This window comes from Dicentrarchus labrax, unplaced genomic scaffold (assembly GCF_905237075.1).
Source record: "Dicentrarchus labrax unplaced genomic scaffold, dlabrax2021, whole genome shotgun sequence".
Classification (NCBI taxonomy): domain Eukaryota; kingdom Metazoa; phylum Chordata; class Actinopteri; family Moronidae; genus Dicentrarchus; species Dicentrarchus labrax.
In genome coordinates, this window is record NW_026136701.1 from 6,497,372 (window position 1) to 6,522,054 (window position 24,683).

General features: G+C 42.1%; 1 protein-coding gene across 5 annotated transcripts in view; it reads right to left on the reverse strand.

Moving 5' to 3' along the window:
* The window catches only part of LOC127363499 (uncharacterized), a 146,445-nt gene that overhangs the window by 38,329 nt on the left and 83,433 nt on the right, over positions 1–24,683 (reverse strand). For all 5 annotated transcript variants that reach the window (XM_051400033.1, XM_051400009.1, XM_051400026.1 and 2 more), the window contains 2 exons: positions 23,753–23,872; positions 20,080–20,247 (listed from right to left, as the gene is read on the reverse strand). In XM_051400033.1, the coding sequence (XP_051255993.1) occupies positions 20,080–20,247; positions 23,753–23,872 (288 nt within the window). The remainder of the gene's footprint in view (positions 1–20,079; positions 20,248–23,752; positions 23,873–24,683) is intronic.

Consider the following 24,683-nt stretch of genomic DNA (forward strand, 5'->3'; position numbering starts at 1 on the left):
CTCCAACCTTTTCCCTACAGACCTGTCTACACAGGAGTCCATCTCAAATGTATTTGACAGGACTGTTGAACACTGCTGTTTTAATCAATACAGCTGTCCACATGAAGGATCACGTTTACATGCATGACATGACCCAAAGTGAATGTGTATGCCTCAAGTCTATTTTCTTCTGTTTTACATGCGTAACTTCAGTAAATGTGTGCTGAGTGCTGCCAAAACACAGCTGACCTACTGTGCCTCAACACATCCAGCGTAGATCCTGACACAAGACTGAAGCTGCTGCTCTGCTAACACACTTCTGTCACAACACCAGCTGTGTAGACAAGGTTTAAACGGTTATACAACAACTTCAAGGTATTTGCATAAAGGTTAAAAGGTAAATAATCGGTTAGACAGCCACCTTCCTAGAAGATTACGTGTAGAGTTAACTGCAGCCTTTGAGTATAAGAAAGTGCTGGCACTATAATGATGCATACTATGACAAATATATGGAGAAAATGTAGAACGCTGGATTTAAAGAAAATCCCAACTGGTTCTTATTACTGCTAACAATGATTCATTATCTTCTCATTCTTCGGAAGTCCCTTCCACTTATTGACTCTAACGTCTGTGTAGAACATGGACTCTGTTTTTCTGCAGAAACTGAGCACCACAGTTTCCACTGAAGTGTCACCTAAGGGCATCAATCTGGAAGATAAGCTACTGTATAGAGTGGGGTTTCATACCGAACAAGAAGAAGGAAGAAAATTGAACACAGTGGTGCAAAGGCGAATAGAAATCAGTAACCCTGTCATTTCCCCGGCTGACAAACAGTTATCAAATTAAGAATCAACATGCTATTGCTGTGGTAATAGAGTCAACAACAACAGCAGCCGAGATGGATCTGATGGGATTAACACACGTTCCTTCTTGAGCAAGGTGAACCCACAGTGAATCCAGGGTGCACCACAGGGGAGCCTGAAGAGCTTGGCTCTTCTCATAAAGACATGAGCTCTCCTGAAAACATGATTTGTAAAATTTTGGGGGCTCTATAAAATATTGACAAAATGCTATTTATGCCATGTGTTTCTTTTTTCTGTATTTTTATCATCATGGATCCTGCGTAAAAATAGGCTATTATTGATGTATGATTCATGCATTAAGGTGATTCAGCAGTGATCTTTAATTCAATTTAATAAAGATACCGGTGTGCATGCTATTCTTGCCATCATCAAGTGTGGCAGGTGACACAGTACCATAAACTTCCATCACTTTAACATCCTTGCAGTGATAAAGGTTTCAAAGAGAATCACAGTTAGTCCCTCCAGGCACGTGCAAGCACACAGACACCATCGGGCTCAGAAAAAACAAAAAACGTAAGCTCCCCCGAAAGTCATGGTATAGTTCGCACACATCAAACAGTTTTACATTCACATTTTCTATAATCGCCCTTTATATTAAAGTTGTTTCCCAGCTATGATCTCTGTGTTCACCTGATTTGCGAGGAAAAATTATTCTGAAAAATACTCATACAAATCAAATTTATTATCAGTTTATTAGTGTTTGGTGGCTGCTGCTGTGACGGCTGTTGGGATGTTTGCCAAAAGATTCTCAATGGAAAATTATATGACAGCACAAATTACACAGATTCACTACTGACATACGTTTTTCATAGTTAAGTATGCTTAAGTGGTTAGCTGCTTGCTAGCAGCACACATTACAAGCAGGGGGTGTGAAAGTGGCATTAAGCTCACTGTTGTCCTTATGGCTCTAAAGGGCCATGAACTGCCCCTATTACCATACGCTCCTCTCTAGGATGCTTCTTTTTTTTAACTTTACTATATTTACCTCCAGGTGAACGACTGCTTCCTCCACCTCCTCCTCTCCCTCTTCCCTCGATGCTCTCAAGGAGTGTTTCCCACTGCTTTAAGTCGAATGTACAGGATGTAATAGCTAAATTCAATGCACTTACCATTACAGACTAATAGCTACTTTTTGAAAAGAAACACCGGAGAGATTTAAGGTTACTTAAAAGTACAAAAATACTTCACAGCTTGACATAAAAGGAACTCCTTTAGTGCTCTTATTTGTAAAGAAGAATGTATTATTATTTATTCATTATTCTTTAAATCCCAGAATTATTATACTATTTTGCTCTCTGTGAATTCCTTCTTATACCAGAAGTGCCAATTTCCCTACATTCTTATATTTTAAAAATTGTATCAGTTGGCTCCAGTTCTGAGTGCCCACAACCATTGTTTCCACTCGGATTAAAACACTCAGGCACAAATGATTTCAAGCCTATAAGAGACATGAAAAGCAAGTTTATGCAGAACATATTTGCATATTCACTCATGCAGCATCACATCCATTCATATAACTAATGCATGATATGTTGTTTATGGCTATGTTTAGGCACTCGAAGCACTTAAAGTCAAGTTTTGGTCTTGTTTTGATATGGAAAAGGTCAACTGTAACTAGAATTAGATCACATTCACATGGGCACCCTGGTGGTCAGAATGTGATAATGATAACCAGCATTAACCTTTTCAGCAGTTTGAGCTACAGTAGCTCGTCTGTTGGATCGGACCACACAGACCAGCATTCGCTCCGCACGTGCATCAGTGGGCCTTGGGTCCTTCCTGACCCATTCCCCAGTTCACCGCTTTTCCTCCTTGGAGCACTTTTAATAGGTACTGACCACTTCAGACCGGGAACACCCCACAAGGGCTGCAGGTTTGGAGATGCTCTGACCCAGTCGTCTAGCCATCACAATGTGGCCCTTGTCAAAGTCGCTCAGATCCTCACGCTGCCCATCTTTCCTGCTTCTAACACATCACCTTTGTGAAAAAAAAATTCACTTGCTACCTGATATATCCCACCCACTGACAGGTGCTATGATAACCAGATCATCAGTGTTATTCACTACACCTGTCAGTGCTCATAATGTTATGGCTGATCAGCGTACATTACCCATTGAGTGCTTTGTTGCAGAAGCCTAACCACATGCAAGACTCAGGATACAAACCCCAGTCTCTGTAGAACTTCCTGCACTAGAAAAAATGTTTGCTGTGAAACATAATCCAGGCAGCAATTATGTTGTACAGTATTTCTTATCTGAACTTGCAGTATAAGAAGGGAAGAAATTAGTATGTAGAAAAAGAACCAAGACATTGTGGTTATGGTGTTGTTTTTGGAATTTTATACCATAATCTGATTTAAGGGATGTTTTTTTTCTTAATGCTATACATCATACATAAAACAACAGTGTGTTTCCAACTTTATGGCAACAGTTGGTGTTTGTCCCTTTCCTGTTTTAGCAAGCACTGTGCACATAGCCAGTGCCATAAAGAAATGGTTTTCTGGGTTTACTGTGGAATAAGATAGCTGGCCAGCACAGAGAGTCCTGACCTCATCCCCATCCAACACCTTTGGGATGAATTAGAACACTGTCTGTGAGCCTCAAAAAACCATCAGTGCCTGACCTCACTAATGCTCTTGTGGCTGTGAATCCCTGGAGCCAGCTTCCAAAATCACATCCAGATATAATACTTGTCCAAATTCTTTTGTTTATGTGTTCCACTACCTGCTCAAAGAAAAAATGCATGTTATATACATTTTGGTTATATTACATGAGAAAGCACTGAGTGTCACACAACAATCTCTTAAGTGAATATATTCCGCTGACAGAGTATGCCAACGCCCACGTGGACCTACAGGGGTCTGCCCACTGAAAGGGACAGCATGTGCCAGTGAATCAACACTAAATGCCAGTTTATGTGGCATGACTACCATGCCTACCATCTGGGACTGACACAGCACCAGAAGGCTGAGACGAAGACAACTCGAACATAAACAGGGATGTTGCTAATGAGACAGCAAATTAGGAAAGTTATTTACAAGTCAGAGACTGCGGTATATTGATCTGTGCTATTGTACGGTGAAGCAGGGCAAAGCACATCTCCATTGACACAGATGCACACACAACGGCAGAGTGAAGTTCTCCGGCCCCGCTCTCTCTCTCATACACAGTTGTCACACCCAGGGAGCACCCACGAGGAGAGTGACAAAGGGGGTGTGATGCTGGCAAAGTAGGCTAGACCTAGTCATTATCAGCTTTCTGCTCACACGGGAGAGCAGCTGGAACCACAAGTCATACATCATTTACACCTGTGATGGAGTGGGGGGGATAAAAAGAGGGGGATCCAGCAGGGAGAGAGGGGGCGAGGGTATAGTGAAGAGGTGAGTGGCAGGGAGAGATTCCCACCTCATTCTGCACATAAAGAACCTAAAAAGCAGCGCAGGTCCCAGATAAAATCACACGTCGGATGAAAATAGAGAGTGGCTGGGATCTGTCCTCTGCCTTTGTTCGCACAGGTATAGCCATTAGAGCGGGCTGTGAGGAAACAGCATGGGCGCGCTGGTTCCATGCTTCATGTCTCACTAATATAGGTGCCCCCCGCTGAGCTGGCCATAATTGTGCCACGGAGAAAAGATAGAAAGCCCTCCTGTGCTGTGTTTGGGCACTACTTCACAGACAGGAAGACACTCTTTTAACGTGTCCCTCTCACCTAGTCCATATAAGCCTGTTCTGGCTCCCCATGACACTTGTCAAATCGGATTTCACTGAGGGACGTAACAATTGGCCAGGGACTGCAGCGTTTTGCAGGTTATTGGATGAATAGAGCCATGCTAGCAAGAGGATTAGTTGGAAATGAAGTGAAATGACAGGTGGTGAGTGTTAATTAGGGAGGATGTAGTTTAATACAGGTTTAAAAGTGCAGAAAAAGAGCTGAAATTGACAGACTGCTGGATGGGGAGTGGCGGGGGACTGGGGATGATCTAGAAGAAGAGGGGGCGAATGTAAAAGGACAGATAAATGTGAAATGAAAGATGCAACACGAGAGGGACAGAGAGGGTGGGAAGAGAGGAATGAAAAAAAACCAGCAGGGAACCACTTTTTGAAGACAAGTGTGGACTGGGGCCTGTGCTGTAAAAGCACTCGGAGAGGAGAAGAGAGGGGAAGAGGGGAGGAGGGGGGTTGAGTGGGAATAAAAAATACGAGTATGTGACTCTGCCACATCTTATCTGAAGCAGAGGTGGAGTGTTTCTTGTGATGCCGGTGGTGGTGGTGGTGGAAGGCGTCGAGTTAGGGGAGTCATTAAAAAAATGTCTAGCTGGCTAAAGCGCAAGCACTGGTTTTGAAAATAGCCTGAATAAAATCTGCATCCGTTTAGGGGGGAGTCCATCACAGAGGCACTCGTACTCAAGAGGGCTTAGGAGAAAAGGCCAGAGAGAGGGGAAGGGAGGATCAAGGCGGGGAGAGAGTGTGATTTAGGCATCGTCATGAGTGTTAGAGACAGAGTAAGGGAGTGATAGCTGGGGCAGGGATGAAGAGATGAAAACAGAGCAGCATTTGCTGTCTCGGCGGAATTTTTATTGTTCCCCAGCCACCACAGGGTTAAATTAGACTGCATGCAGCAAGAGTGAAAGTGGTGCCTTCTACTGTATCTCGGTGCTAATGGGGTTAATAATGAAACAGTGTAGATCTTTCCCTTCACTGGCTCCAGGGCAAGCGGTATAAAACACTGCATGTTGCTGTTTAACTTGCCTTGTGTAGAGAGATAGGCCATTAGCCATTACTGAGCTCGGTTCTAATGCCATATGGAGTAGGATGAAAAGGCAGGGTATGCCTGAGTGTGTGCGTGGTGTGTGTGTGTGTGTGTCCATTAGTCCATTAGTATGTGAATGCCTGTACTTGCACGGAGGCGTGGGCGCACCCAGGTGCCTAAGTGCAAAAACAGTGCTAAACAATGTTGAGTCTGCAACGCCACGTCAATCCTAAATAAATGACGGTCCTTTCAAGGCAGGAAGTTAAAATACAATAAAATTCACTGACGACTTATATAACAGAGGTTTGTGCAATAGATTCACTGAAATGGTCTAAGAAGTAGCATAGCAGCAAGGTTATGAAGAGAATGCGTGCACGAACTCCAGCCTTCCCATGATATCAAGTGACTAAAAAGCTTTTACATTGACTCGCTGTGGAGAGTGGTGACAAAATGATAAAATGACAGAGTGGCTGGCTGGTTGGCTGAATGACTGACTGATGTGGCTAAGAGAAGGGGAAAGAACAGTTTGTGGCTGTTAGGCTCGCCGCTGACATTCGCCTCCACCTGCGAGATATTGTGAGAAAAAGAGAGAAATGCATGGGGAGAGCTGAGGGGAAGAAAAAGAAATGAGAGAAATATGACAAGGGGCTGAGAGCAAAAAGAAGGAGGATTGTGAGTGAGAAGGAGAAAAAGACGGAAAGAGAGAGAGAGAGAGATGTGACTGAGAGCAATGTTTCCAGCAGTGATTTTACTGTCTATTGAAGCAGAAAGCACTGAACTTTAGATGAAATATTAATACAGAGCAAGAGAAACAGAGGGATGGGGAAAATAAAAGGATAAAAAGCGTGCTGGTATTAGCTACCTCCTTTTTAATTAGTTTCTCCTTTCATTTCAATTCCTCCATCTCTTATTTGGGCTCTGAAGATGTAAAACTTAATTAGAGAATAACAATTATTGGAAATTATTGCCTATTACCTAATTGTTTAGGTTATCACTGTAATCATTATTACTCTTTGCAACTACAAGCGAGCATTAGAGCTAGATGAAATTAGTCAAACCGTTTTAGGAATCAAACGCTCAATTTTCCCCCAGAATGTGCCAGTGCAGAGCTGCCAAACCCAGGGGTTGGGTTTAATTAACGCAAGGTGTTGTCCCAGCCTGAAGGCAGGCTGCAGACTGGACATGGATTGTGCTGGGATGAGAAAATGCTTCCTCTTGAGACAACAAAAAGCATCAATTTGTGACACTGTGAGTTTTTAAGTAAGGGAAAGCTGGAAGAGAAGAAGCAAAAATAATTCAGTAAGACCTAAATTGCATATTTCTTCAGGCTTGTTTGTGGAAAGTGATTTACACTGATTGAATATATTATGTAATGTTCGTGGGTTTGGGAAATACAATCAGGGACTGTATTCATCAAGCATCTCATCACTCCTAGGAATTGGGCTGAAGGTTAACCTAGGACTGAAAACGCTCCTTCCACAGGAGGACTTGAGAGTTGTGAAATTATGATTATTTTTATTGTAGTTTTCCTCGCAGTTGCAGTTTGATACAATAAACAGTGGAAAAATTCAAAATGTAGGAAATGCTTTGAGTACAGGCAAATAATCTACTGTAGGTAACTAAGTTATCAAGGTCATAACTCCATCTCCATCTCCAGGCGGGGTATGCCTTGTACAGGTTTCCAGTCTGCTACTGGGCAAACACATATAGTCAAGTCAAGTGTGCTTTGTTTATATAGCACATTTCATACACCAGGCATAGACCCAGTGTGCAGATATCTATACACATATAGGCAGACGACCATTCACACACTTAATATAGCGCTTTAAAAGGTTCTCAAAGGCACTGTTACATGGTTACAAAAATACAATGCCAGAAACAATTCACGCCTACGGACAATAAAGACTCACCAATAACTTAACCTGCATGTCTTTGGACTGTGGGAGGACACCAGGAGCCCACACAGGCATGGGAGAACATGCAAATTCTACACAGAAAATATCATGACATTTACTAATAAGCTGCTTTATGCTGTAAGTACTAAGAATAAAAAATTAAAATAGTGATTTGAGTTTACAATGCCTACATTAGAGCCATATTACTCAGCAATTATACACAATTCTACTACATAAGTCCTGTGTTTTGGCCCCCGCAAATGATTTATTTCTGTAAAAGTCACAGTGTTGAGAAACATGCCGTAACAGCGCGAACGTATCGCTTAAATATAGTGCAGCTTCACACTGAGTGGTGGGGGAATTAATGAATCTGTGTTATCTGAAAAGCTGCACTAGTGACAAGGACATCCAGATTTGTTTGTTTTTTTTCTGCAGAAATTGTTCGTTGTGAAAAACCTGTATGTGATGCAAAGCCAAATTTTTTCCTGTCGCCATGAGGTTGTGAGGTCTGTGGGTATCTGCAGAGAGAGTGTGTGCTTTCTTTTGCATCCCACACAATATCAGTCAAAAAATTGATTTAATATTTGCAACAGCGGTATCTCTTTATAATCTCTGTCATCATTTAATATCCCTCCTCCTACTGAATGTGCCTGAATGTCTCTGCCTAAAGGCCATCTCTTGGCAGCTCCTAACAGGTTTAGGACACTTAAGGAGCTCTCCTTAAGATCAGCAGAGAGAGAAGTCATTTCCTAACTTGAGAAAGTTGAGAAATGCTTTTACTCCTTGTCCTAAAGGTTAGGATCAAAAATGTGTCACTGAATCTGAGAAGAATAAGAGAATAGAAGAGAAGATGCATGGTGGTGAATTGCAGTGAAAATAATCTATGACTGCAGACGCATGATTGAGATTACATTAATCTGATCCTAATAAAATAATCACTGCAATGCATTGTAGTTACGGTGATACGTCTTCAGATAACTTAATAGGACTAGAAGATAATTGGTTGTTGCACTACTCAGGAGATTTAAGTCAAACTGGAGTTTTTATAGCAATTATCATTTTACACATCTTAAAATATAAGCTGATGGCGGCAGATGTTAATGACACTATGAATATAAATGTACAGATTGTGAGCTGAATAAATATGTAATTTGCATTAATATAGATAAAGACATTTTAAGCAGTTTATGTGTAACAGATTACTTTTGGAATCCAGCCTTCCCCTCTCTGCCGTTTAGTGTGTTTTATGCAAAACAGTGTACTCTGCATTCATGCACTGTAGCAAAATGAGACTGGTGAGAATTGAACCCATAATTGCAAGTGCAGCAGTTACAACACGCTAAACCACACGGGAGCCTCCGTACACTTCTGGAAAAACAATGACAGTGCAGGTGCACGGCTCGACGATGTTAGCAGAGAGAAAAACACTACTTACAGAAAATACAGACATACTTTTTTTTATTTGAAGCTAGAGCGTGGATGTTTCCTCTCCCCATTCAAGTCAGCGGAACAATGAATAGTTGGGAACTGTGATAACTGTTTGTTTACTCCTCCAAGCAACTATATGAAGTTATGTGCAGGACAGGCCTTCTGTCTTCCTCCAGTCTCTACCATTGTTTTCCACACCATCACTCTTCCCTCTTCTTGCATCTCTCATTCCAAAACATGAACGTTTTTGTACGTTCACATCAGACAACGAGCCACTCCTGCTTATTTGTAACCTATTTGAAACAGCTGGAAGTCACAGATTCCTGCAAGGCCCTGCAGGGTCCTTCTCTGCATCACGTCTGTCACTGTGCATCCCCCCAAAGTTTACTTTATACCTGCTCGGCTCACAGAATGATCATCTGTTTACCCAATATGTTGAGATATATTTATGATTTATAAGTACGGCGTAGACTTTAGGAGAAGCACTCAGTTTGGCCTTGCCTGCCTTTATGTATAAAGGATGAGAGTGTAGGGCTCAGGCGATTCATTTTGCACCCCTGCGGCAGAGTAGTTTACCCACCGCCGTTTTTTTGACAGAGACCGCATAGTGGATGGAGCAACTAAGCATATCTCGGGGAAGATGACGTGCTGGCCCATTTCCAGCTGTGTTTTGAGGAGCCCCGGGAGAACATGGTCAGGAGTGTGGAGAGGGTAGGAGGGGATGGCAAAGACCTCAGGGAGCATGTTCACTTGGCTGCTCAGGGATCCTCAGAGGGTTAGGTAGGGATTGTACATGTTCAGCCGAGTGGACATCAGTGTAGTTCCTTAGTGGCAGGGGATAAGGGATTTTAAGAGACTTTCACTGAGTGTTCTTCTCTGTCCAACTTTTTTTTCCCAAGGATCCATTTTAACAGGCTGGAGTTTAAAACAGAATTTGCACTTGTGTATACCAACACGAGAGGCACGCCAGCTGAGAGAAAAAAACTAGGGAAAAAATCACCCAAATACACACTGATGTGAGACAGCTAGCAATGGCCCGCCACACCCTGTTGAGGATGTGCCGCTCACAGTCCAGCGACTCCATTCATCAAGCTAGACAGAGAGAAAGAGAGCACGAGAGAGGGAAGACGAGTGGAGAAGTAAACAGAGGCTGGGAGGTGAAAGGTAACGTAGCAAGACAACAGAAGAAGGACCGAGCACTCGGGGACGACAGCAGGTAAAAGGTAGGTAAGCACAAAGCAGACAGGAAGCAAGGAAGGAGTGATGGAAGGAAGGGAAGGAGAGAAAGGTTCAGATGCTGCCGGGAAGATTCCCATTAACATGGAAATCACTTCCTCTTCCCCGGCTCTCCATGGCTCACTGATGGCTCGGCAAAAAGAGAATGGCTTTAGCTCCTATTATTCTGCGTGAGGGGGCACACTGCCAGGTCAGATGAAAAAGTAACGCAAGAAAATAAAAAATTGTCAAGACAGTCTCTTTGCGCCCTGTCTCCCTGCCTTTCCCTTGTGTTCTCTATGAGCAAAGGACCCAGGCATTGCCTTAGAAAGTGTGATGGATTCACCTAATTTCCACAGGAGCCTGAGCTTATACACCTGGAGAAGAAAAAGAAACAGGGACACAAATGGCCCTGTTTGGCAGGGTTTAATGAAGTTTTAAATTTCCCTGTTTTTACTCTGTGATGGCTAGGGAAAGTTTTGAGGATGGAAATTGTCTGAGTGTGGAGAATGTAAGACCCTCTTGGGTTTCTATAAGGCCGGATTGGCTGAATGTAGGTCTATTGGAAACCTTGTGTTGTACTGGCTGATTACTGCACGATGAATCTCTCCTCACAGGCTCTTTTGGTTGCGCGGGATTGTGGAAAGAAAAGCTCATCAGGGGGAAGCTCTTCCCGCAGATTCCTCGCAGGAGCCGGCAATTTGATGTGTCTCTAATGTCGGTGTAAAGCCCCATTTGTTTGTGCATGTATATGTGCCGAAGAACAAGAGAGAGCAAGAGAGGGAAGAGAACAAAAAGCCACTACCCACGAGGCTGACTGACCCTGCTACTTTAACACTCGAGCACCCGCTGGACACACAACACACACACACACACATACAAGACAGTTAGCGGGCTGCAGCAGCATTCATACCCACGCAGGATAAAAGCCTTGAGGAATCTATCCAAGCAGAGCTCTATACTGTGCCACCATTGACTCCAGGGCAAAGGCACTGCAATGGCAGGCCTAATTGTGTGGTGTGATATGAGGGAGCCATTTCAGGAAAGGCTTTTCATGCCTCAGCGCTATCTCCCACCCCTATGCTGGCTGCATATACAGATTTTGCATATGCACTGTATGCGAGACTGTATATTAGTGTGCAAGCGTGTGCATCAAAATCCTCCAAGGATGTCTTTAAACATACAGAAGCCTCAGCTCAATAATAAATACACATACAGTCCACCCAGAGCTTAATTTTTATGTTCTATACAGAAACATGCCTGCACGCATAAGCAGAAACAGACTCTGCATCATGGCCTAAGAACACAACCCTGAAAAGCCTGCTTCAATCCATTTCCCAGCATCCCTTCAGCTCTGTGTGAGATGAAGTGATTTTCAGCTAGCCTGATTATCACTGTCGCCATAAAGCCATTAGCTTTACTCCTCTCCTTTCTTTCTGTCCATTTCTATCCCTCCATCCTGTCGTCTCCCTCCTCCCTCCTTCACGCTTTGGTGAACTTGCCCCCAGGACTCGCTTTCATGCATTCTAAAGAGTGCCGGCTTCACGTCTTTACCGTGCCAGTCCAAACAAAGGGAGACGTCAGTGCGTGGGTGGCAATCATTGGACAGGACGACAGGACGTGGGCAGCCGTCGTTGGACCGGATTGGCCCCCGCGCGTATCCCTTAACTCTGATGAACCCATTACTAGTCCACCAATGCACATTAGTCATGCCATTTAACTAAATTCATTATCGATGCCCTATTGAGGAGGACACAAGCTATTTTCGATATGCATTAGATTTCATTGAATGTGATGCGACTGCTAAACAGGATATAACAGAAAATGATGTAGGCTGAGGCCAGCACTGGTGGCTGCTCGGCCTATATAAACAATTTTATTCCTCTTATAGATTATCTGTGTTGAATCGTTATATAGTGTGCCATCGTTACATAGAAAGAAGTATGAAAACACAAAACAGGGCAGCTTACTGTACTTCCCTCATGTTCTATTAACATTATTTTAAGCATTAATATTGTATAACCCACGATTAATAATTTAAGCACAGTATTTGAAGAAACTTCGGTGGCCAATGTTAACCCCAGGAATGGAAAACGATTTCTTGGCAGTGAACGCTAATGTTCATTAACGACAGCTACGGTAGTTTATGGTGAGATTGCGAAAGTGGATGGTTTGAGAAGTGGGATTTCTCAGCGCAGACACTGTCTGCCACGCTGACTAAAAATGATTGCGGGCTGAGGGTGTTGGAATAGGAACAGATGGGAGAGTGTGTGATAAGGGACACGGGGGTACCGGGTGTGTGTGAAGAGCACACACTGAGAGAGTGGGAGTCAGGAACGTGTGTGTGTTGAAAGGACAGTACACGTGTGTCTCTGTGTGTCTCCGGACCTGACAGGAGATGACAAAGTCTGTCACCTCTCTGTCTCCCTGTCTCCTCACCTCTGATATGATCATGCAAGTGTGCACGAATGCGTGTGCAACCGAAAATGTGTGTGCATGTATCAGAGGCTTAAAAACATGAAGGTGGAGTCCAACACATGCAGAAGAAGCTCGCGCCAAGGATAAAGAAAACACATAAGGTTAAGTCATTATGTCAATCTGTGAGTGCTCTTTTAACACACCCACTCATCCCTCTTTGTTGTCTGTACTCCTTTTCACCGTTTCTTTTTTTTTTTTTTGGATCTCATTCTCACTAAAGGACATAATACCCTGATTATCCCTCCTGACTTCCGCCGTTTCATTCACTCCCCCGCTCTCTTTCTTGTACGTTTGTCTCCTCGCCTCCTCCATCCCTCTGTGGCTTCCTCTATGTTCTCGGAGCCTCTTCTCACCCACACCCCATCTTTGCTTCTTCCATTGTCTCACTCCTCTGACAACTCTATCGCACCTTTCTTAGCGACTCCATCTTTCTCCTTTCCTCTTTTAGGAAGAAAATACACTCTCGAGCACAAAATAGACGGACGAAAGAAAATGCACAATAACTTGTACACACCTCCTCTTTCTCTCTTTCTGTCTCCTCCCATTCACACTATCTCTCTTACGGCCTCGCTCTCGAGGGAAATGAATTAGTAATATTTATGATGAGCCCTCTCTGAGCTACTCCCTCTATCTCTGTTTCATCTCCCTAGCGTATAAAATGACACTGATCTTATCGGCGTTACCTATGTAGTCATCTGTCAGGCCATCTATCTTTCCATCCATCAAACCGCTGGGAGAGTGATAGCTCCCTCAACGTTTTTATGTGGCACCGTTGGCAAGCCAAGGTTGTTTGGAAACCACATAAAAATGGGAACCAGCACCTGCGTCTCCGTCTGCGGACTTGTCACCAAGCAGAGTTGTAGCTATTCAAACAGCTCTGGCAGGCAGAGCAGAAGAACCAAAGTTTTCCAAGTCCACAAGTTATGAGTCTCTGGATGCGTCTGGGAGTTTCCGTGTGTGTAGTTAAACTATAACAAAGTGCTGCTCCGAGTGTCACAAGGCAATGAATTAATGCTTTGCCCTTTGACGGCCCACAGATTCATTGAGCTCCATAAAGGAGCTGCAGTTGGTGTACAGATCTCAGGGATCGGGCCATATCACACATCAAATGTTGACATTTCACAGAGAAGAAGCATGCAAAGAGTGACATTTCACTTACTGATATGTCACATAGAAGAATGTGGTTGTGAATCATTTCTGAAAAGTTTTTAATTTAGAAGATTCAGATTAAAGCCAAGATCGTCTTGAACATAAAGTGAAATATTTGGCAGGCTTTGTGCTTTTACTTACTCTTTTATACTGAATGTGAAAATTCAGAATTCTTTTTATAGTCCACAGCACAGGTATTGTATTTTTAGGTATGTATCTTTTCAATAGTTTAGACTTTGGCATGAAATGTTATTTCATTATATAAAACAAACACAGCAGGTGGATGAATAAGGAGTACAACATAATTTCTTATAAAAATATCACACTTCTAAACAGCTTAATGTCCAGAATGGGTATGATGAGAATAACCTGCAGCAATGTGGAAAAATACTTCAGCTTTGTTGTCAACACAAGAACTTTAACTGAATGTACTTTCACATAAAAAAAATGCAATGACACAAGGACACTTCCTATAATGTGTTTGATGATGTGGAAAGAGTCAAAGGTAAAAGAGCTAACCAATAACTTTATCTTCATGCATTAAACTTTATCTTTTGGCCTTGGACATAGAGCAGTTTGAAAAAACGATCCATGATAATTGTTCATTCACTTTCCTGAGACTTTCAACCATATCACATGGTCTTTATTAGTGGATGAAGTCTGTTCTGTTGCCATGGAGATGTATCTGTTGTGAGCTCAGTAGCTGTGATCATTTTCTCCGTAACACTTTTAGGACTTCATTCCACGATAAGGAATTAACTTTATGCTCAAATTTAAACCAACACAAATAAGAAAGCCTCAGGAAAAGCTAGTAAGTGGACCTTGAGATGGGATCTTACATTTGGTAGATATTCACAGGGAACTGTAGGGATCTTCCACAATGTATGAACCCTGAGCTGAATGTTCACAAACAAACAATTCATTCATCAATATGTGGTAATTATAAGTAAATCAAGTGATTGTCCTAAACCGGAGGAATAATGATTAGCGTAATATTGGTGCTTGTGTTTATAATACAGCACATTGTTTTGTGACATACTGTATTGCAATATTGGGAATCTTCTTATTCAACAGGAAGAACTGGGTCATGTTTATTTTTATGGTTTTAAGATGTGAAAAGCGCGTTTCCACCTTTCTTTTCTGTTGGAGCTATCTTATCGCATGTCATTTCCTTAGGTGTCAATGCAGAAATTGCTGGAACTACAGTAGAATATGTGTATTTCATTTGGGTACCGTATGTAATAGGTAGAATAAAGATAAGATTGGGTAATGGTAGATGCCATGTTTACTGCTTTTGTTGATATGATATTTAATGAAAGCTATAATCTATACTACAATGGAGACAATGTCAATATTCTCAGTGCATCTTAGTTATCCTCCTCTTGAATAACCTACTTTCCAGAGTGGTTAGAATAAAAACGTTGTTCTTTGTATTAAATTAAGTGGTCATCTTATTTTTAGGTACACTTGCACACGATGCTCCAGCCTCTATTTCAATTTATCCCAGAGAGAATACATCACAGCCATAAATTATTCAGCTACAGTAAACATGGAAAAACATGTCTAAATAAATGACTACATGGATACAAGGTATGAAATTTCAAATCAGCTCAACAACAACACTATGGCCCCACTACAAAGCTATATGATGTCGTGGAAGTCTCACCATCTTAATTTCCCGATGGATTACTGCAGGAGTACAGAGTCATCTACTATGCCTATCCTGAAGCTTTGTAACAGGAAGTTGATCATTTGAGATGTCATTTGATACCCAACACCCTTGTTTACTCTCAGACAATTAGCCAGCCATGTATTCCACACTGCACTGCTATAATTAAGAGCTTAATCAGGCAAAGGGTTGATGTGGAATGAGACTGTAATAGAAACTCCCCTTCAGGACAATTTTTACATTCGTCTGCCTTGTTAACCATCAGTTTTAGGGAAGCGGTGGGACATGTAATGTATCTGTTCCCAATCTGACATGTTATGAAGAACAGGCCCACTGAGAAATATGTACTCCAGTCCAATGATATTTCTAGGATAAAGACTTCAAATAATCTTTTAATAATATTCAGCAAGATACTAAAAATGATTACTTTTGTGTGTCTTTTGTTTGTCACCTTAAAATGTTCAAAAAGCACCACATCCTTTAAAAAGTTCATTTGATATGGATGAAAATATAATTAAAGCTTTTCTTTGCACCAAGGAATGCAGAGCTAAAACATCAAAAAAAAATGTTGCTGTCCAAATACATTTGGAGCACACTGTATGCCATTTGATAATGAGACCCAAAGGAAAGTGTGGTTAGAGCGTTATGTTTGCCAATGAAGCGTCTGAAAATATCCCACATTTTCCACTTATCACTTAACCAAAAAACAACTACAATCTGTATGGTAGCCTAGTTTCCCTCTGCTATACTGCCTCCTCCGGGCATAAGAAATCCCATGACAGCATTCAAAACCATACACACAACAAACCCACTTAGTTCCTGGAATCATGTTTTGGATAGGGAGAAATTCTAGGCCGCTGTGAAAAGACAAGCCCACAAAGCAGAACTTGCTTTTTCTTCTTGTTAAGGCTATAATGTACAGCTGATACCTGGTTTGTACGCTCCAGTGTAATCCTCTCCCTCTGGTAAATGCCACAAGGAATAAGCAGTGTTGACCTTGGGAGACGTGGGGGCCGGATTTGAGGGTGTCTTTTTAAAAGCCTGGGTGTGTAATTGAGTAGAGCGGCAGGGTGGCTGGCTTTGATGGTGTTCGTGCAAGCACAAGGGAGCGTAAGTGCGTGAGCGAACACACAGGATAAAAAAGGCAAGCAGAGGATACACACAGACATACACAAGCAAACACACACACACACACACACACACACACACACACACACACACACACACAGAAACTCTGCGCGTAGGCCGAAATCAGTGGATTCAATAAAGCACATACATGATCAACAGCCAGTAGGTTTGGTACACTGTGAGGTTTCAGGGCAGCTGTTGGCACCATGAGGCTCCTCATCACCCAGACAGATCAGAATGAGCCCGGTTTTCCTCCAAGAAGCCCTCCAGTCCTCAGTACAGACCGCTCCAAAACACCAGCTTTGATGGGGGTTCAACTCGACCAACAAATCTCCCACCCCAGGACATCATTAGTTCAATTTTGGCATTAAAGCCAGTGGTCTATTGGACTAGAAACCTTCATCGCATGCCCATCCCGCTCCTGACGGCGGTTTTCTTGGATCCACCTGCCCTGTGCTATGCTGTGTTATGTTTGCAGCCAATGTCAAGTTATAGACTTTATTTCATATCAGGTTTTACATGCCTGTTTTATTTTACAGGTTTTCTTTATTACAATTATATATAGACGTGACCAGATTCATTCTAAACTACAGTTAGGGCTGAACAATTCACAGTTTAATAGCTAATCAACGCTTTTAAACTGCGTAATCAACAGCTTTAGGAGGTGTACGTTTTAGTCACCTAGAGTTTATTTGGCCTGGCTAGAACTGACACATTTATCCAGCTGATTGAAATTAGTCCTGAGTTGGACAAACAACTAGAAGATTCTCTTGGTTGCCTGCTTCATACAATATGTTGGAAAATATGTATATTGGTGTTCGTACTACAGGTTTTTAAAGCTGGTTTTATCTGATGTTTAAAGTAGTGCTGTCAGTTAAACGCATTATTAACGGCATTAACGCAAACCCATTTTAACGGCGTCAATGCAAACCCATTTCAACGGCGTAAATTTTTTTGTGTGAGATTAACGTTCTTTTTGGCCTAGCACACTGTTTTGTTTTTTTCACATGCTGTTGCAACAACTAGTAACGTTAGAAAAACTACAACACCATTCCGGATCTAGCTAGACCGGAAACAAAACAACAGGCACACCGCACACACTAGTTTAAGAGTAGTAGACGTTACGTTTTGAGTGGATGGCGAGCGCGAGATGCAGAAATGGATGTCAATAATATTCTGAATGGAAAGTTTACTTTTAAAAAGTTGACATTAATGTGATTAATGGCAATTAAATATTTTAATCGTTTGACAGCACTAGTTAAAAGTTATCATTGACAGAAGGCTGCATGTTTTTGCTGCACCAACAGAGTGGTGGGTCTTGCTGTGGAAAAATGATCGAGGTCACAGGTTTACAAACTGAGGTGCATCTCTCCTGGGAGAGAGTTGCAGAGACGTGAGGTAAAAAAAACTAAACTTCTACTTCTAAAAAGTCCAGTTGCCTCAGTTTGCATCATAATTCCTTCTTGGAGTCATAACTCAGTCAAATCTGGACACACAGACAGTACACATACATACTTTTTTAATTCAACGTGACTCAGACTTTCTGAGGTTATCGTTATCTCTGTCTATGTCCATCACATTTTCTTCAGTCATAGATTGGTCAGACATGGCCTAATTTAGTTATTTCTATTCTATCATAAAACAATGTACTGTACAGATGACACAGAAACTGCTACTTGTCATTCAAATATGTAGCTGTAATCCATTCAATAAAACGCTGCTTTTAAATATCATGATTATAATTGAATATTATTGAGTTATTTTAAGTCTACTACGAATATGTGGGCTAAATTGGTAAATTTTTCTATAGAAAACTAGCCAAGTCAACTGAGAAGTTAGCTTTCCTGTCTGGCGGGTTTAAACCCTGGAGGCTGTCAACAACAAGCAACTGCATTATCTTTTCTGACTCAGTTCATGTGGAACAAAATTAATTTGTGACTATGCTTAATACAAACTTATCTTGTTTAAAACTGTGCAGACCACATGAGTTTAATTATAAAAAGTAACAATTTAAAATTGCAATCATATTGCTGCTTCAAAAATTCACAATTACATATAAATACTTCAGCACTTAAAACAATGATTACTCTTCCTTGAAAGACGTGATATATCTCTTGTCATTTTAATTTCAGTAAAACTTTGATGCAAAAGTTATCTTTCTCATCAACCCTTCTGAAAATACAAATGAAGGGTAATTGTACAAATGCCATATATTCCAGCTTCAACTCTCTTCACTTAAATTGGACTAAGGTCAGCAATTATCTTGGAAGAATCAGAGCTTGCTTAGATGAGAAATGGCAAAGAGGATGACAAGAAGTAAAGGATGACAAGAACACTGGCCATCAAGGCCATTTGGTTCCCCTATTCATCCACAGGAAGACTGACTGGCTGGTTCTACTGAAGGTGATAAAGGACACACCTACCAATTTTGAAGCTCTAACAAAAGCAGAGTTGATTAATATAAGCCTCTGTAAGACATATCAGTACTCCATTCAACAACAGAGGCGAACAAGCCCAGACAAACCATAGCAGTGCTGTAGCGGGACTTCTCTAACGAGCTCATCAGCCCCCTTCTGGATGACTAAAAGAATGATTTACAGTGTAATGTCCAGCTAGGACAATAATGTCTCACAATCCAACTTGATTACAAAATCTTCAAGGCGACTAGCAGCCATTATGTAAATGACTCATTTGGTTCAAATTTTGTTTACACTAATGCAACAGTATTAGGGTACATGAGTAACAGTAAAAGTCACACAGCTACACAGGAAGTAGGCTTTTTCCATCTACCGTTTGCAGTAAAATAACAAGGAGTGAAATTAAGTTAAATGTTATTAACACTTATTTAGGAAGCCAGTGAGGTTGGCCTAACGGGAAGTGCTGTCGGATTAGTTCCTATAATCTGAAAGTGTGGCTGCAGTTGGAAATAGCACCTGATCTATCATTGCAGAGGTGAGAGAAATCCATGACTGAATGTTTGATGAGGCACTTTGCAGCCCTGCAGGAGTCTCCTCTGCCTGACTGCTGCTGTGAAAATCCTGACAGGACCTGCAGGTCAAAAAGGTCCAAAAACTCTTCTGCCTTCTGGTGCAAAACAAACACAGTGTTTATGCTGTTATGCAGCCTAGTGTCCTGGTCTCATACTGTTTCCCATATAATGAGTAGCAGAAAGTTCATACACATACACAACTAAGTAATTAAAAGTAATTTCTGTTACTACACAGTGACTGACAGCTCGCTTGATACTGCATTGTTCTAATGATAAACCCTGTTAATCTGGTACGCCAAGCTGAGCAAAACAAACCATAATGAAGCATTTTCAAACAGTGTCAGGCTCCTACATGGTGAATGTGTGGTTGGGGGTGGGTGCGAGGTAGCGCATACAATAACTTTACATATGTGTGCATGCAGAAAGCACAGCATGTCTCACATACACTCATTGTTTCTTTTTTGTCGTGCTGCCTGTCTATTCCTGGAAGTCATTCATTCCCTGTGGGTGGCTGCGTGAGCCGCTGAGTTAACTCACTCTGAGTGAAGCGTGGAGGATTGTCGTTGACGTCAGTGAGCCTCACGGTGACGGTGGTGGTCCCGGATAATCCGCCCAGGTGGCCACCCATGTCCTTGGCCTGAAGCAGCACCAGGTACTGGTCCTGGGTCTCCCTGTCCATGTCGGGTACAGCCGTACGCAGAATACCTGGGGAAAACATACACACAAGCAGTAGCATCTGGGTGGCAATGAGGCATTTAAAGCAAGGAAAAATAAGGTTTTTACTGCAGCCAAATGGCCATTATATATCTATGTGGGACTAAAAGGGTTTTTTGATCAATATTTATGACTCAATGATTACCAGGCTTCTGCCTTCCAAAATCCACTTTCTGGCCTGTGCTATGTTTTGGAACAAAAGCTCATGCACATTGGGATCTCAACCAGCTCTATTCACATTTTTAACTACTGTGTCTTCTAAAGTATCACAACATCTTCTCTATCATGATAGCTTATGTCTTCACCAAGAATTTGTCGGTTCCGATTTCTAATGAGGCATACTTTACAATATGAGCTCTAACTAATGATAATAAATCATTTATTAATGCTTCTATTCTCTTACCTGCAATGTGATGCAGTTCATTTGTTCACTCATTCTACAGTTGTAGACTTGATGGATCATTGTAATGTTGGATTAACCGTATTTCAGTAGTAAAACAGCAAATCCATTTGACTTTGACTTGATACCCAATGAAGTGGTGGACTGTGAATCTTAATGGACACTGTGACCTTTTATTAATGCCTTATTAACATTTATAACAGCAGATCTGATTGCTCATTATGAACTGAGAAAGTCATGACCCTTTATTAAAGACTTCATCAGGACTGCGGTCATACATGTTAGTAAGTCATTAATAAAAGGTCATGGGTCTCTTGCTTTCCAATAAGTTGGTATTTCATCGAGGTTGGTCCAGATGCTCTGCAGCTCTTTTGTTGAAGGTGACTGGTAAAATGGTCCATTGGAGGGGTCTGCCTGATTAATTACAGAGATACAGAAAGTTACAGCCAAATGGATTTTTTAGCGACCAGGCAACCAAAAATGTGTTTTTATTGCTTACTGGTGATAGAGCTAGAATGGAAAATTAGCCAGGTCCATACATTAGCCGATATTGGTTTTGTGCAGATGTATCAGAAACTGCAGTGTTAAAGTGTGTTTAAATGTGTGTGTGTGTAAAGTATGTTGGCCAATATATACTTTTTTCAATTTTTAAACTAAAATATAAATATTGTATGCCTCGGAAATCCAGTATCAGTCGGGCTATAATTACTAATTAATGAAGCAACAATAAATCATTCAGTAGCCATCAGTGAATCCATTAGTTACAAATAGTAACCCTTTCAAAGTATGCCTTATTATAAAGTGGTGCACACTTCTATAAGGCACTGTATTTTACTCATCCTCCTTGTGATGATTGTACTGTATTTTTACTGTATATATCATACTCGTAAACTGTACTTATGTAAGCTGTTCCATATAGCTGCCAGTGTTGTTAGCAGTTCCTTTATCATTATCAAAGGTAATAAAGTCATCGAGTTGTTGCTGTGTGAAAAAAAATCCATAGCTTCACTCTTAGTAATTAAAATGTTTTCACTCTAATTGACAGATCGAGTTCAACTTAAGCCTCTTGGGCTTTGGAAGCCCTTTCAAAGCCTATTGGACAGAGTCAAACTGCACTGTCATCAGGCTGAAGACATGACTGCTTTCCTTGACAGTCTGACAGCTTTTCTGACTTTTTGAAGACACTCAGTTTCCATTTGACAGCGACAATATATTACTTAATGGCCCGTTAAAGGCCTACACACACACACACACACACACACACACACACACACACACACACACACACACATACAAACACAGATAGGCGAAGAGGCTCATATGGTAAAGATAAATCACCCAACACCGACAGCCAGACATGCTGACAGAGCGTAAAATCTCGTTCTGTATCTCACACTTTTTAACAGCACACCAAGACACATCACTTACAGGCATTCAACATCGATCACCTGCTCTGCGTAAATGACCTCATTCTGCTACATATGATTGGATGTTGCACATCAAGTGCAGGCTGCTCTCACCCAACATCAGCCAAAACACCGGTCTGGATGACTTGGCAGCTCAAGGTGAATCACATTCAGCGCGGGCTGTTTTGAATGCTAACGAACGAGCAGGAATATGTCTAGGTTTCTGAGCAGAATTCATAAGCAAACAAACTGAATATATGAGAATGTGCTCGCCTCCGAGTGTACGTTTTGAATAAGGGCTTTGGTGATGGAGCCGACGAGGAACAGGGTGATTGAAAAAGGGAGCTAGAGAGGGGGAGAGAAGAAGGGAGAAGAGAGCGGACATGTTCAGAATACTAAAGCTTGTCTAATAGCACAGTGTCACTGCTAATACACACTGGGTGGAATTACGCTTATATTCCCCAATTAACATTTCAAAAAGCAGCACAGCTCTGTTCGCTTGCTGCAAAGGTCCTCACATGTCAAAGCAATCAATTACTGAACATTGACATTCAATGATCAAAACACAAGTATCGGCCACCTGTGACCCATGTGGGCAAAATAAACACTCACACACAGGCACATACTCCCACACACAGATAAAAAAAAACCTAACAACTTCAGCAGCCTCGTCGTGAGCTAAATGCTAAGTGTTTATATGCAAGCTGTCAATCAAAACTGCATCTAAAGCATGAGACAGTTAGAACTCCATTTCTGAGTCAACCAAGCAATGATTTCCCTCCAAGGTATGGTGCTAAAAAAAGTAATCATAATAAAATAAAATAAATAAATAAGCGCCCTCAGCCTCCTCCGCTCATCCAAAAACTTTATGCCCTTGGGTGACATGTGTGACACGGAGACATATCCAGAGCACACATAGCAGACAGGTCCTCTGAGCCCTTTGTAATCTGCCCCGTGTAACAGTTCACAAACCTTTGCTGACGTCTCTCTTTGAACACATGTCTTTTTGTTTTTGCTTCATGCAGAAATAATAACATTAGGCTGCTGCTGTGTTTTGTTCGGCGCACACAGGCTCTGCCATCACGAATACATTTCTGCCAACTCATACTGGAGTGAACCGGGGGAGGGGGGAACACTGGGAGAGGGAGGGGATGTGCATGTGTGTGTGCCTTGAAGAGAGTGTATGTGTGTGTGTGTTGGGTGTTGGGAGATGAGGGTGTTTGAGGGGACACAAGAGGGAAAAGGGAAGTGAGAAAGATGGATGACTAAGTGTGGCAGGAGAATGAGGGATGCACGGGGGGGGGTTAGTTTGAATGTATGTGTGTGCATGCGTGTGTGAGTGAGAGAGATAGAGAGAGTGCAACAGTGTAAAAAGAGAGATGAGTGTTTCCTCTGTGTATTCTCGGATGCTTTGCTCCACCTGTGGTTTGCACGCTCACCTGCATGTACGTGTGTGTGTTATCATGTCTGTCCGCTCTCACATGTTCATCATCGTGTGTGTGTGTGTGTGTGTTCTGAATTGGCTTGTTTGCTCATACAGTATGTGTGTTTGCACTTGAACATCTTGAGTATATTTGCTTTCGCGCAGTGTGTGTGTATTAGCTTTCCGACATCTGCGCATCTTTTACATTTCTCCACCCATGTGTGTTACAGCGGGAACACACACACACAGATACATAAACACACTCACCTGTCTGAGGATCGACGGAGAAGTACTGTTGGCCCTGCACCAGTGTGTACACGAGCTTGGCGCTGTTCCCATAAGTCGGGTCATCAGCATCTGTCGCTGTCACCTGGATTATAGACGTGCCTGCAGGGAGGAGAGACGAGGGAGGAAAGGAGGAAAAGCGTAAAGAGAAAGAGCGTCCAACGAGGTAGGAAAAGGGAAAGGGGGGGTAAACACAAAGGAGACAGAAAAAGAGAAGGACTGAGTAAAAACAAGGCAGAGCTAAAGCTAAGTGGACAGGATACAGCAGCACTTTAAGGGAATAAGAAAGCTTTATATCAAGTCAACCTCCACACTCCTCTCCCACTCCTTTTCTTTCAATCTCTTTTCAACGGCAGTGTGACAAATACTTTGTTCGCCCTCCCACCACCCCTCCTTCCCCTATCCTGCCGCTCACCTTCTTTCCTCGCCCCCCCCAACCCCACCCTCGGTTCCCTCTGTCTCACTTCATTTCTCTTCATCTCCGTCTCCAATTCCCTTTAGCTCCCTCTCTCAATCGGACCGTCTGTCTCTTCAACGGCCTCCATCTCCCTCTCACTCCCGTAAATCTTCTCTCTGCGGCTCATGAAGTGTCAATTTGGCAGGGAATTTTTTTGCAAATTGTTGGCAAAAAAAATGGAAATATATGAAATAACAGTAAACACATTTCATATGTAGAGTAGTCATATATATCTATATTTATAGAAGAAGTGCGGGTGGAATGACTTTTCCCAGTGGGACTCGAGCCAGACAAGATAAAGAGGAAGAAGGGGATTTGTGAGAGCAGCTGCTACTTTATTTCTGATCAAAGTCATGACAGTATCACTATAGGAAAGATTGGTAGAGTGTGTTTGTGTGTGTGTGTGTGTGTGTGTGTGTGTGTGTGTGTGTGTGTTTGTGTGTGTGTGCGTGCGTG